Below are 15528 nucleotides of genomic sequence, written 5' to 3' on the forward strand. Positions count from 1 at the left end.
TATACATAAAACACTGAACCATAATCTTCAAATACAAAAACTAAATTTAATAAAATACTCATCGTCCCATATGCTAGGACAAATTTGTACAAATATGCTCCTTCTTCCCTAGCGCTATTAGAGCATGGAATAGGTTGCCTGAGCTAGCCAGGAGTTTAGGTCATTGGTTAATATGCATGGCTAAATGCATGACGCTTAGGACGTAATCATCTTCTTCTTTGAAGTAACGTCTGTATTATATAAGATAATATAAGACCTTAAAGAATATCACTGAATCACTTAACAAATCTTTCAATAGTTTCTTACCAACTGTTTGGCATCATGGGAAAAAATATTTTTAAAATTAAAATTAAAAACTTTTTGAGACAAGCAGAAGACAAAATGAAATCGCTAAAGTAAAGACATTAAGTTAATAAGTTTTTAAGTTTGAAGTCCAGAAAAAAACAACATTGTAATTTACTTATCGTTCCATGGTTGCAAAATTGAACTAAAGATTGATGGCAATGTCTTCGATTTCGAAGATTAAGGATGAGTGCATAAACCCAGTGAACTGTAGATAAATTGTAAAAAAAAAACAACTGAATTTTTAAATTCAATTGACACTCATTTTATAGTTGCTCAAAAAACGTAATTTTAAACTCTATGTATTACGGCTTAACAAAGAAACGAAAAAAAAATTTAAAGGAGATTTACGGGGGAGGGGTTGATACCCTGAGCTGACCGTACCGGGTGATACCCACCCTAGTGACGCCAGTGTGTAACACAATGTAGGAATATTTAACAATAAAAAAGCTTGTCTCTGAGTCCGAAAATTGAAGAGGAGGACATTATATTTCGGAGGCCCGGTGGCTGAGTGGTAAAGTGCCTGGCCTCCGAACGGGGTCCCGGATTCAAATTCTGGTGTAGACTATAATTTTTATTTCGGAATCTTTTGGGCCCCCCTGAGTCCACCCAGTTCTAATGGGTACCTGACATTAGTTGGAGAAAAGTAAAGGTGGTTGGTTGTTGTGCTGGCCACATGATACCCTCCCCTTGACATAGGCAACAAAAACAAATGACCTTTACATCATCTGCCCTATAAACCACAAGGTCTGAAAGGGAAACTTTGTTTTTAAAATATATTTTAAAAGGTAACGTAGTTTTTGCTATGCGTGACGATGTTATTTGATATATACTTGTGTTGTATTTTCTCCAAATGCATCTGAAATGCCGACTCTAAGGTGCTGTTGATATAAGACAAACATTACTAAGATAACAATAAAATGATAGAGTGTAGATAAGTTGACCAGACATCCCGACCTAGGCATTTCCGCTTTAAACCGTCTGTTGCCGTTTTCGTAAAATGTCAGAGTGGGACGGCCAATGTAACGCTTTCATTTAAAATAGTCGATCAATGTCAGGCTTTTCTTTTAAAATCTTTCTTAATCTTCTGTTTAGTAACTTAAACGTTACCGCCTCACTGCGTTTTTTTCTTCTTGATTCTTATTTCATATTCACTGGTTGTTTTTTTTTATATATTAACATGACGGACAGACAGACTGACAGACAAACCGAAAAAAAAAAAGCGAAATTAATCCACTTTAAAGGAATTCTCTTAAAACCCAGTGCACCAATGCCTTTGAACCCTCGTTAAATCACTCGTGTTAAAAAGGAATATTTTTTTTTGGTACTAGCCCATTGTGGCGTAATGGAATTTTTTTTCTTTGACGTCATATGAATGAATTCTTTAAATGTAATGCTAGAAAAAAAACTCTGTGCACCTATGTCTATGAACTTTCAAAATATTGCTTGTATTGATGACATTTTTTAGTCTAATTAGGCCGTGTGACGTAGTTGATTTTTTTTTTGTCCTTTGGCGTCATATGGAACTAATTCTTTAAATAAAATGCTAAAAGAACTCACTCGGTGCACCAGTGTCTATGAACAATCGACAACTTGTTCGTATTGATGAAGACACTTTTAAATCTACCTGAGTGGATTCCCCTTAAATTACAAAAATGAATGCTAACTGTTTTGGAGTCCGAAAATTTAAAATCATTATCATTTGCCCAATTCTGAATTTTAATTAAACATAATTGTAGTTTTCTTTCTAGGGTATTCATGTTTTTTCCATATGTAAGAATGACAAAATCATCAACATACAGAGAGCACTCTATGCCATGGGACAGAACCTTTATAATACTGTTTATTTTTATGTTGAACAGGGTAACTGAGAGAATGCTGCCCTGGAGTACACCCATTTCCTAATCATAAGTGTCAGAAGCGGAGTTGCCCACTCGAACATGAAATTTCCAGTCCTTAAGGAATTCCCTTACAAAGCAGGAAGGTGTCTTTTAAGCCCCATAAGCTCCAGGTCACGTAGAATGCCATGTTTCCATGTTGTATCATAGGCCTTTTCTATGTCGAAAAATACAGCTACTAGATGTTCTCGTCTTAGCAGCGCATTTCTGATGAAAGCTTCCAGTCTTACCAAGTGGTTAGTTGTCCGCCCTGCCAGAATCCGCACTGATAGTTGGAGATTACTTTATTTCTCTCAGCCTATTGTTGATAATTTTTTCCACGGTTTTGCAGATGCAGCTTGTTATTGTGCAGCTTGTTAGTGCTATTGGTTGATAGTTAGCTGGGTCAGACCCATCTCTTCCCGGTTTGGGTATCGGTATAACTGTGGCTTTCCTCCAGCTGTTTCGGAAAGCGCCTGTTTTCCACACACAGTTATAGATTTTTAGGAGGGTCGCCAATGAGGGTTCGGGAAGATGCTTGAGGAACTGATAATGGATTTCATCTTCTCATGGCGCTGTGTCATGTGATTTGTCCATCGAGCCATTCAGTTCCTTAAGCGAGAACGGTTTGTGATAATCTTCATTGTTCTCTGATCGGAAATCAGTGGGATGTCTTTCCTCCCTGATTTTGAGTTTTTAGAATTTTGGCGTGTAGAGGATGATTTATATGCTATTGAGGATGCAAGGCTGTCTGCTATTTCTCTGGGGGACGTGACAGTTCGTCCTTGGTTTTTCAAATGCCCTATTGCATTTAATTTTTTCCCTTTGATTCGCTTTACTGCTTTCCAAACCGCTCTAGCAGAAGTTTTGGCAACCAGACTGTCGACAAAATTCCTCCAGGAATTCTTTTTGGCTGACCGTATGGTTTGTCTAGCCTTTGCTCTAGCTATCCTGAATAGCTTTAGATTTTCATGGGAAGGATTCTTTATAAATGGTCAGTCTTTTTTTTTCCTATCGCCAATAGCACTTTTGCAAGCTGTATCAAACCATGGTTTGCTTGGCCGTTTTGGATTGGCGGAGGTTAGGGGTACAACTTTCCTGGCTATATTAAGTAGCTTGGTAGCAAAGGTATCAGCTGGGTTCTGTTTATCAAGAATATTTTCTTTGATATCTTCATAGCATCTTTTTTGAAATTGTTCCAAATCGGCCTTATTCAGTTTTCACCGCTGAGGTCGTCCCAATGAGGGGAGATTGTTAATAATGATGATTGGGAAGTGATCACTTCCCCGTAGATCATTGCTAAATGACCATTTAAAATCTTCCAGAAGTCCGAGGACGCATACGGTGAGCTCAATGCACGTGAGAGATCCAGTTCCTGGGTACAAGTAGGTCGGTGATGCATCATTAAGTATTCATAAATTATGTTGGAGTAAGATATCTCTCATCATACGACCTCTTCTGTCAGTGTTTTTGGATCCCCACATAGTGTTATAGACATTGAAATTTCCAAGAATTATATAGTGCCGAGGGAGTTGTTTCAATAGGTCCTCCATGTCTGTTGGGTTTAATGGAGCGCCTAGTGGTAGATACAGGCTGCAGTAAGTGATAACCTTGTGTAGGGTTATTCTAGCTGTTACGGCCTGTAGTGTGGTCTGCAGTTCTACCCTCTCATGGGGGACGCTGTCCTTCACAAGGATACAGACTCCACCTGATGCTCTCTCAGAATCCTCAAAATTCTTGCTGTATGCAACTGATGCTATCTTTCAGAAATGTTTCCTGTAAACAGACAGCTACCTTAGTGACCTTAGTGTTTTTCGACTTAGGTATGAGAGGTGGATACCCCCCCCCCTTTTTGGGGGAAGTCTTTTTCTCCGGAGAGGGGAGATCCCTCTGGTTAGAGTAAAGGCTATTTCCTCCTCTCTCAACTCGGACATGCTCTCCGCTTTGATTTCTTTCATTAGGGAGTTGGTCAACCTCTAATTCAGTAGACGTTGGGGTGTCTGGCTGGGTTCTCTGAGGAGAACCTGTGTCAGACATAATGTCTCCGGGTTCTCCCGGAGTATTGGTTTTGACATGCTGCTCAGTCTCCATGCTCTCATCAGCGAGCACAGAGAACCTGTTCTTTAGCATGACAACAGGGATTTTTTGTCTCTTTGGAGGTGTGTTCTTTGGCGGTGTTTGTAATAATTTTCCCAGTGATTATTTATACTATACTGGTAATGGAAAAAACAAATATTATTTTTTACCAGTAAAAGTAATGTTTGTTCGAAAGTGAATATTTAAGTAATGATGTGCTTTCTATTTTAGTAAATCAGTTAGCTCTAAGTCTTATGTTAGTTAAAGCATAAAGTATTGTTTTTCATTAAAACTTTTGAGTGATTTAGTTAACTTTATTTAGCTTTTATTTACAGTGACAACAAAACAAATGTTTAATAATTGAGTATACGATTTTTCCAAGTTGGGGAACTATTTATTTTATGTAAATTATATGTAAATATGAAGACTTGAGCATTATTGCTATAATTAATGAAATCTCTACAAGAAATATTGTGTCTATAATATTAAGAAATTGAAGATAATAAAACGCAATCCCTTACATGAGTTGAAAAACCTAGCCTATTCAGTAATCTAACTTCTGACTGCAGACCGGTGGCTACTAAGTCCCGAAAGCACTCAATAACTTATAACAAATTTATTGAGTCTGAAGTTAGAAAACTCCTCTCGGACAAAATCGATGAACCTTCATAGTCTCCATGGAGAGCACAGGTGCTTGTGACAACAAACGAGAGACATAAAAGAAGAATGGTCATTGACTACAGTCAAACAATAAATCGCTTCAACTTACTGGATACATACCCAATGCCCCGAGTCGATGAACTGGTAGAACGGATATCCAACTATTACGGTTTTTAGTACTCTAGATTTCAAAAGTGCCTAACATCAAATACCAATCAAGACTGATGAAAGGCCGTTTACTGCATTTGAGGCATGTGGCAAACTCCATCAGTTCTGTCGCATCCCTTTCGGTGTTGCTTTCAGAGAACAATAAATCAAATTATTGAGAATAAAAAGTTGCAGGACACCTTTGCATACGTGGACAATGTAACGGTATGTGGTCATGATAAAGAGTCGCACGATGAGAATATGCAAAGATTTCAAGATGCTTCTAGAAAGTATGGGATCACATTTATTGAAGAGAAAAGTACGATAGCCAGTGACAAAGTTTGCCTATTTGAATACGAAATTTCTAAAGGCCTACTCAAGCCAGACCCTGACATATTCCAGGCTTTAAGAAACCTTCCTCCTCCTCATAATATGCGCTCATGAAAACGAATCGAGGGCATGTTGGTGTACTAATCGCAGTGGATCCCAAATTTTTCTAACAAAATAAATGTTTTGGCAAATAACATCTCGTTCCCTGTTTCAGAAACAGTAAAGACAGCCCTTAACGAATTAAAGCAGGAGCTGGAGAAAGCTGCCATCTTCACCATTGACTATACTCGACCTCTGACGGTTGAAACAGACGCTTCGGATGTTGCAATAACTGCACACCCTCAACCAGGATGGCCGCCCCGTGGCGTTCTTTTCAAGAACACTCTCGAAAAGTAAAAGTCGTATTCAGCAATAGAAAAAGATCCTACCCCATTGTAGAATCTTAAAGGAAATGGCACCACTACGTAGTAGGAAATCGCTTTACCCTTGTCACGGATCAACGCTTAGTGGCCTTCATGTACGACAAACAGAGCAAAGGGAAAATAAAGAATGAGAAACTTCAAAGGTGGAAACTGGAACTGAGCTGTTTCCACTACGATGTCTTGTATAGACCAGGCAAACACAATGTAGCGGCTGATACGTTTTCTTGAAACGGGTGTGTGTCAGCTATGAGTCGAAATGAATTGAAACTGCCCCATGACTCTGTGTCATCCGAAAGTAACAAGACTATGGCATTTAGTGCGAGCGAAAAACTTACTTTCTCTTGTGAAGATGTCAGGCTGGACTTCAAAGGACCGCTCTCTTCTACATCTCGGAACACATACCTGCTAACTATAGTTGACGAATTTTAAAGATTCCCGTTTGCATACGCCTGTTCTGATATGTCGGCTTCAACAGTAATTAGATGTCCAGATAATTTATTAGGACTATTCGGAATGCCTGACAATGTACACTCTGATAGAGGTACCTCATTCATGTCGAGAGAGGTGCAGGAATTTTTACACGAAAGAGGGGTGGCAACAAGCAGAACGACTCCTTATAATCATAGACGAAACTCTCAAGTAGAAAGGCTAAACGGCTCATTATGGAAAGCCATAACCTTGGCCTTAAAAACTCAAGGACTCCCGGTTTCCAAATGGGAGCAGGTGTTAAACCAAGCCCTGCACTCTCTTCGTTTTCTTCTCTGTACCGCTAAAAAAGAAATACCGCACGAGAGAATATTCAAGTTCTATCGTAGGTCCATCTTCGGCAAATTACTCCCGACATGGTCGACTTAAGCAGGAAAAGTGTTGTTAAAAAAGGGAGTCCGTGCATCAAAATATGACGATGGTACAATAGCTGTGGACTTAATCACATGCAACTTACAGTATGCCATTGGAAGAGAAAAACAGTGTCACTGCGACGTCTGTATTATATAAGATAAGATAAGATATCGTTTTCCTTCACTATTATTTACATGTTTATGTTCCTATAACTTTTAGGCGGGGTGATTGTACTGTAACTGAGTTGATTTTCTGCGTGCGTCCAGCGTGTCAGAAGGTCAAGTTCAGTGTGTGTGTATAGTACTGCATCAGTGTTATGCGAGACATCCTGGTTTCATTCACTGTTTACTGTAGTCTAATTTTGTCGAATAAAGCCATGCTATTGGTATACTAGTATTTGTTGTTCCATTACAAACAAATATTTAAACAAGGTGAAAACACAAACTTAAAATCGGCCCCCGAAGTGGTCCACCCAGGCAGGCTTCAATATTTTCAGAAAGAACATCCAAATGAAATTATATCAAAGACAAATGAGAGATAAGAATGGAGAAAGAAGGTTGACAGATCTTGTGTAGTGCCCCAATGGTGCTGCAGATCAAAGGATAGGTGCAAGTGAATGCAAAGTTAGATGTGAACCTGGCCTAATTAGTTCCCCCTTCAGACCTTGTGGTCTATAGGGCAGATGATGTAAAGTTCATCTGTTTTTGTGGCCTACGGTTATCATGTAGCCAGCACAACGACCAACCGTCTTTACTTTTCCCCAACTAATGTCAGGTACCCATTAAAACTGGGTAGACTCAGAGGCGCCCAAGGATTCCGAAGTTGAAAATCCCAGTCTTCACCAGGATTCGAACCCGGGACCCTCGGATCGGAAGCTAAGCGCTTTACCGATACCGAGCCTCTCCTGGTCTTTTTTTTTTTCTTTTTTCCTTTTTTTGGGTATCTCATTCACCTCTTTTCTGGGCTTTAGCCTCTTCTTTGAGCCTCCTTTTTTTTTTTAAATAAGATTTTATTCAAAAGAAAAGACATAATATATTATGTTATATCAATAATAATACAAAGAATATTTAATAAAAACAAGATTACAAAGAGAGTTTGTGTTACACAAACTCAGAGGCGGCCCCCGTCGAAGTCGGATCCCTGTCGGATCTGCATATTCGCAAATAATATTCAAGAGGTGATTTAATTTTGATGTAAAATGTTTTACACGTTTCGGATGTTCCTTCAGAGTTGAAGATAATTACTTCCTAGTCCAAACCTCCCGCAGGACGACGGGGGATGGGAGCGGGCAGGGTTTGAACCCTGGGCCATCCATAAATCTGAACGACAGTCCAGCGCGCAAACCGCACGACCAGGCAGCCATCCGATGGTCAAAAGTAATAATGTTTCAAAGATTCATTTGCCGTAAATTTAAATTTAAATTTAATAAAAAAAATAGTAGATTAGTTTTAGTATATTAAAACATTACAATATTGATCAAAACGTTTGGAAAGGAAAATCTACACTTTTTTTTTACACTTTAAGTTTAGAAATTGAAATTCTACATCTTAATCTAGTCTATTTTAGTCTAAACTAGATCTAGAAATTCTAGATCTAGACTCTAAAATAATTTTAATTAGAATATAAATCCAGATCTAGATATACTGTAATAAAAATCTAGATCTAGTTTAAAAAATCTAGATTAGATCTAAATCAAGATATCATTCCTTTTTTAAACGCGAGTCACATAACGAGGCTTAATAAACATTACTATACCGAGTTCTTTTTTCATTTCATTTGAAGAATTAATTCCATATAACGTCAGAGGGAAAAAAAAACACTACGTCACACGGCCTAGCTAGACTAAAAATCGCCTTCATCTATAAGAGCCATTTATCGAGTGTTCATAGACTTTGGTGCACCGAGTGCGTTCTTTAAGCATTTCATTTAAAGAATTCATTCCATATGACGTCAAAGGAAAAAAAACACTACGTCACACGGCCTAGCTAGAATAAAAATCGCCTTCATCATTTCGAGCCTTTTATAGAGTGTTCATAGACCTTGGTGCACCGAGTGCGTTCTTTTAGCATTTCATTTAAAGAATTCATTCCATATGACGTCAAAGAAAAAAAAAAACTACGTCACAAGGCCTAGCTAGACTAAAAATCACCTTTATTAACACGAGCCATTTCTCGAGTGTTCATAGACATTGGTGCACCGAGTGCGTTCTTTTAGCATTTCATTTAAAGAATTCTTTCCATGTGACGTCAAAGGAAAAAAAAAACTACGTCACACGGCTTAGTTAGACTAAAATATGTTTTCATTAATACAAGCAATTTTTTCGAGGGTTAATAGACATTGGTGCACCGAGTGCGTTCTTTTAACATTACATTTAAAGAGTCCATTCATATGACGTCAAAGAAAAAAAATTCCATTACCTCACAATAGGCTAGTACCGGTACCATAAAAAAAAATGTCTTTATTTACACGAGATATTTAACGAGGGTTCATAGACATTGGTGCACTGAGTTCTAATAGATATTATTTAAAAAGGATCAAAGCCACATTGTTTTTGCGTTTTGTCTGTCAGTCGGTCTGTCCGTTATCTTGATATAAAAAAAACAACTAAAAGTTATTAAAAATTGATTAACCTTTATTTTACGTTTCAAAACATCGCAATAATTTTTAGGTATGAACACAATTGAAAAGTTTATATAATAGCTTGTTCCGGATGTTTGTATAAATAGTAAAAGAAAAAGAGAATTTCAGATAAATGTAATACCGTTAATTAAATTTTTTGGATGGTCTCGTATAAAAATAAGATGTACTACAGCCACGTGGAGAGATTTTCATACCTTACTTTGGTGTTTGGATTCTGTTTTCCTTAAAAATCGGAACATAATATTAACGATAATTAGATTTTTTAATGTTTTAGGTAGAAAGTTAAATGTACAGTAAGAGAGTAGTGAGTTAAAATATTTTTCATAAAAATCCGTAAAAACATTATTTCGTAAATGAGAAGATTATTTGTTTATTAATTAGAAGAGGGAGTTCAAACAATTATTTGGCGTTAGTAGATTTTTAAATAAATTCGGAAATTTCTGGCGACGATTTGTAAGAAACAAAATCCGGAACTTTCTTTATCGATTACAAAACTTCTATGTTATATTTTACAAGAAAATTTAATGTCTAAAAAGTAATTTTCAGTAATCAATTCTAGTAAATTACTTTTTTTAAAAACCTTATGCGATTTCAAACAATCATTAGGCATAATTCATGTTTTATAAAACAATATCCGGAACATTTTTACACTTAATGAAATATAAGTCAGTATAGAGATTATGATTTAGCATTAATATGCTATTTACATAAAAAACGGAACAACATATTATTGATAATGTGTTTTTGCAACGTTTAAGCATGGAAATTGAATGTAATATAAGTTAGAAGAGCAAACAAACATTTGTTGGCGTTGATTAGTTTTGCACAAAAAAATTCGGAACAATCAATTTTAGATACTTAAAACTATTGAGATGTTATTTGAGGAACATTAAAGGGTAAATCAGATTTTCAATAGCTTTTAGAGTTCTAGTTTTTTAAATCTAATCGTGACGGACAGACCGACCAACAGACAAAACGCACAAAAATAAGCTTCTTTTATTCGGATGGGGGCACTAAACAAAAAATAAATAAAATCTGATTTTTAAAAAAAGTTTAAGGAATTGGTTTAGCACCTGATCATGTTGCGACGTTACGCTACTGCACGAAAATCGCTGCATAAAAAGTCCATTTAAAAAAATGTGCGTGATATTTACATACAAAGTGCATTATTAGCCTTTATAAACAAACAGAAATGTTTTCTTTTAATTTTAGCAGCTAGTTGACCAGAAAAAACGTCTTTAACTATTATTTGTATTTGTTGTAAACATTTCCTGTACATTTTAAAAATATATTTGACTTAGTGATACTGAAAATACACAAAAATTGTCCATCTTTGTTAGCATATTGTAACATTGCCTCCCTTACATTTACGTAATTGTTTTAGAATTGGTGTATTTTTATGAAAAAATCGCTTGCATAATTAATTTTATAAATTAAACGGTTTGCTTTTAGAAAACCAAAAGTAGCCGTTGCACCTAAACTTTTCAACCGGATTTAATGATGAAATAATATTTTTCATATCTCTTCTAGTTTTCGAGATCTGAGTGTGACAGACGGACAGACGGACAGACGGACAGACGGACATTTTGCACAAACCTAATAGCGGCTTTTTCCCCTTACGGGGGCCGCTAACAAAATTTTGTGACGGCATAGTTTCAAAAGCACAAATTCATGATTTTCATCATGGATATCGAGTAGACTTTTTAAAGAAAACACATAACATATTAATTTATATTAGTAATAATACAAAGAATATTTCATAACAACCTTTTTTGAAGGAAATAGTTTCAAAAACACATTTCAGGATTTTCAGCATGATCGTAGAGTATGCTGCAGCAAAGGTCCATAAAATGATGACATTAGCGGTCCATAAAATGATGACATCAGCGGTCCATAAAATGATGACAGCAAAGGTCCATAAAATGATGAAAGCAAAGGTCCTTAAAGTGATGACATCAGCGGTCCATATAATGATGACAGCAAAGGTCCATAAAATGATGACAGCAAAGGTCTACAGAATGATGACAGCAAAGGTCAACAAAATGATGACAGCAAAGGTCTATAATATGATGACAGCACAGGTCCATACAATGATGACAGCAAAGGTCCATAAAATGATGACAGCAAAGGTCTACAAAATGAGGTCAGCAAAGGTCTACAAAATGAGGAATGCAAAGGTCCACAAAATGATGACAGCAAGGGTCCATAAAATGATGACAGCAAAGGTCTATAAAATGAGGACTTTTTTTTTTTTGAAAAAAAGACTTTTGGTCTTTACATAATGTAATTGTTTTGAAAATGCTTAATCATTAAACGTTGCATCAGAACTTTGAATGGTCTAAAATATTGTTATGTCGGATTTTCAATATCTTTTCTAGTTTACGAGATCTAAACGGGACGGACGGACAGACGGACAGACATTTCGCACAAAACTAATAGCGTCTTTTCCCCTTTCGGGGGCCGCTAAAAATGAATAGTTTAATAATATTTGACATTTTATTCAATCATATTTTGAACATTTATTGATTTATCAAATACACACGAAAAGCAGTTATGGGAACAGACTTTAAAACAACTTCGGGAGATTGCCACAAAAGAGAGCCCTGCGCTCAATGGACTCAACGCTTCTTTAGGTGCCACGTTTCTTCCTCAAAAGCTACGGTCTGCGGGCTTTTTCAGTGCACAGGCCAAAGGTTCGGATCTCACTTCCCATTGATGTCAGACAGACAACATGCTATACCACACTCAAGAAAAACATTAAGACCTATCTGTTTAAAACTTTTTTAGATTAATTTGTCATGTCATTTTAGCTCTCGTGTTTATGTTTGTAATGTTTTTACAGTGCCTGAGTCTACATTTTGACTGTTAACATCGCTCTGTAAATTAAATTATTATTTTTAATTATTATTTATTTTGTTAACAGTAGTATAGGATTAGCCAGATTTTTGTAACAACAAATTATGATATTCCCAACTTTTAAAGAGCATTTACATTGATAGTGTTATAACTAATTTATATAGAAAATAACAAAAAAAAAATAGTGTGTACGGTCGTATTTGCAGATAAAGTTTATAGCCAAAGGTCACCACGTCGAGGTCAAAGTTATGTTTACTTATAAAAGTAGGTCTATTTATTATTAAAGTAGGGCCTTATGATTCTAGAATTCTAATGGGCGAAGAAATATTTGGAATAATCTAGAAGAATTGTGTGTTATTTGTGATATTATTTAGTTGAAAAAAATTAAGAACTTGCTGAGACGAAACTTTTATGCATATTTTTCAGTTAGCCATAAATACATAATTGATTTTGATGTTTGATAAATAAAATGCACATTATCTTAAAACAAAACTCCAAATTAAAAACAAAAGGTATAGATGTAAACAAAAGTTGGTAAAGATGTGAGTGTGTGGGCTCGGTGACTCACTATTGTTATTTTATTTTCAACTGATTCACTTACATAATTTAATTATATCACACATTATATAGTACTGTGCCCTTATGTTTTTGATGAACAAAACTTATGCTTGCAGCTTGTTTCCTCAAAAGGTCGTCTGCTTTCCTTAAAGTATTACATTTCTTTTTGACATTGGAATTTTCACTAAGCTTTTCAATCTATAAAATAATTTCCTTATAAGAATGACAATACTATTTTATTTATTTTGAAGTTAGAGAAGAAATATTTTGGGTCGCTGATACATGAGAAATATGAAGAGATTTTATTTAGAACTAAAAGGTTAAAATTTTTCACATGTACTTTTTAGGTTGTATCTCATCAGAGTGGACCTGCGGTACTGGTGAATGTATTGATATCGGACATCGTTGTGATGGAACAAAGCAGTGTACAGACACAAGCGATGAATGGAAATGCTGTTAGTCATCTCATTTTCTTTACATTAAAATGTTCATTATTTAATTACGATATTCATCATTAAAAATATATATATATATCAATAAATGTGTGCATATACATATTAATGTTTAAAATACATTCTGACCCTTCATTCTTTCAGAAGACGTTTATTGTTCCCTAGAATAGGTTCTTCCTGGATTAACTGAATGAAGACATCCAAATTCGTCCGTCCCCCCTCTCGGGGGTGGGAGGTCTAGTTTGGGGAGGGGGTGGGCGATCGCCCCTACCACCACTGGATCCGCCAGTATTTCTGGAAGTATAGCACAGCGCAGTATAAAAACAAATTTCGCGGCACACTAGGAAGAGCAACAGTTGTTTTATAATAAAAAGAAAAATTATTTGACCTGTTTTTAAATATTAAGAAGAAATTTACTTGGCGAGACACTTGGATCGACCTGCATTGAGAGTAAAACTTCCTTACACTATATTTTATTAGATCTGTAAAAACTTTATCCATTTTCTGACTATCTGATAAAATAGATAAAATTTCTCTGAATAAGAGATCGTCACAAAAATATTTTTTTCGCTCACCCTATAAAATGCCACTTTTTTTTTCCAAAAATAGATTTTCAGTGCTTTTGCATTTGGATTATTTACACAAAATCTGGATGCAGATATGTCTAACTTTCCGATAAATGCGTATTTGTTACGATATGCTAAATCGCAAGAAATAAAAGAAAGTATGACACTCCAAGCTACGCATTTCTACTCTTTTATTATTACTATTGACACGACAGTAGGCTACAAATGTACGTCTCATAAGATGAAAAAAAAAAGTCGAGGTGGAAAAGAAAATGAAACTACCTTGGGTGACACGTTGGTACCATGCCGTCAACAACTACGAATCAGCTAGTATATGTCAACTCGGTAGAGTTAGATTCTGTTAGATCTACACACTAGTTTAGTCACTATCCTTTATATTAGCCCTAGTCGCTTTACTAGAAGAAAAGATCTATCTACATCTTGTCAATCTATAGGCATACTGACTAGATCTATCTAGTTTATCTTATATATTACAGACGTAACTTCAAACAAGAAGATAATCATTTATTAAACGCACTTCATGTGTCAATCTAGTCATGCTTGTTAATCTATAAATACTACTACTAAGAATCATTCTTTAATATAATGCTAGAATTACTACTATCTGGGTATTTTTTTAGTGCCAAAATACATCGTATTTTAAATCCATTTATTAAAAACAACAACCAAAAATTAAGTGTTTGCCGCAACTATTCTTATCTTATATAATACAGACGTTACTTCAAAAAAGAAGATAATGACCATAATAAAAGCTATTTATCGAAACTCTTTTGTAGATTTCTAGTTTAATTCTGTTTAGATATAGATCTCTAGACCAGTAAATTTAAATCTAGCATGGGTCTCTGTCATGGTCTGGATCTAAAGGTCTACAGCCGCCTACTCTTCTGATCAATATATATATATATATATATATATTATAGATAAGAATTTTTTTTTATCTAGAATTCTAGATCTAGTAGAATCCTACTAACTAATCCTGTTCCTAGGAGTAGATCTAGATTGTTTGATCACTACTACAGTACACTCACCACTAACTACTTCAGTACTTGTTTCGAGTGTCTTGCATACAAAAATAAACCATGTTTAACGCTTACACAGTGAGATCCAGGCATAGTAACTTATAGAATGTCTAGATCTAGATCACAGTAAAATAAAACTAAAGCCTTTACTTAGTAAAGGTGTAACCTTCTGATAAATGCCCAACCTGCGATCGCATCTGTGTATCAAGCATTGGCCTCTTTGTCTAAAGTCCCACAAGAAGTTGCAAAGGGAAAAGATCGTCTATCGAGACGTAAAATGCAACAGAAACCATCTGACTTTAGTTCAAGAAGTCTACTCTAAAGTATCACCCATTCACATATATAAATAGATGGACTAAACAGTGACTAATCTGAATTCATTTTTTAAATTGCATGTGTTATTGATGACTTCTGCCTTGTACACAAGTTGCAATGATCCTCACTTTGATTTTCTAGGCAATGACATGTTACAATATGATATTTGAATGAATGTAAGCACTCAGTAGAACAGAGATAAGGACCATTTAAAATAAGGCAATGAAATAAGAGGCTTATTAGCCATCAAACTCACAAGGGACTTGTGTCATTTATGACAAGTGTTCGAGAATTTTCCGAAGTACATATGACATGCTAAGCAAAAAAATTTTGCCTACAGGACGGCCATTTTGGAAAGTATAGGTGTTTAAAGGAAAATCCAAATTTCTGGACTTCCAGTAACCAAG

At 35.6% G+C, this 15528-nt stretch overlaps 1 protein-coding gene across 1 annotated transcript in view; it reads left to right on the top strand.

Moving 5' to 3' along the window:
• LOC106063152 (uncharacterized) overlaps positions 1-15528 on the top strand; it is a 117600-nt gene that overhangs the window by 21790 nt on the left and 80282 nt on the right. Inside the window, exon 3 of the mRNA XM_056013966.1 lies at positions 13096-13203. Within this exon, the coding sequence (XP_055869941.1) occupies positions 13096-13203 (108 nt within the window). The remainder of the gene's footprint in view (positions 1-13095; positions 13204-15528) is intronic.

Source organism: Biomphalaria glabrata, chromosome 16, assembly GCF_947242115.1.
Source record: "Biomphalaria glabrata chromosome 16, xgBioGlab47.1, whole genome shotgun sequence".
NCBI lineage: Eukaryota > Metazoa > Mollusca > Gastropoda > Planorbidae > Biomphalaria > Biomphalaria glabrata.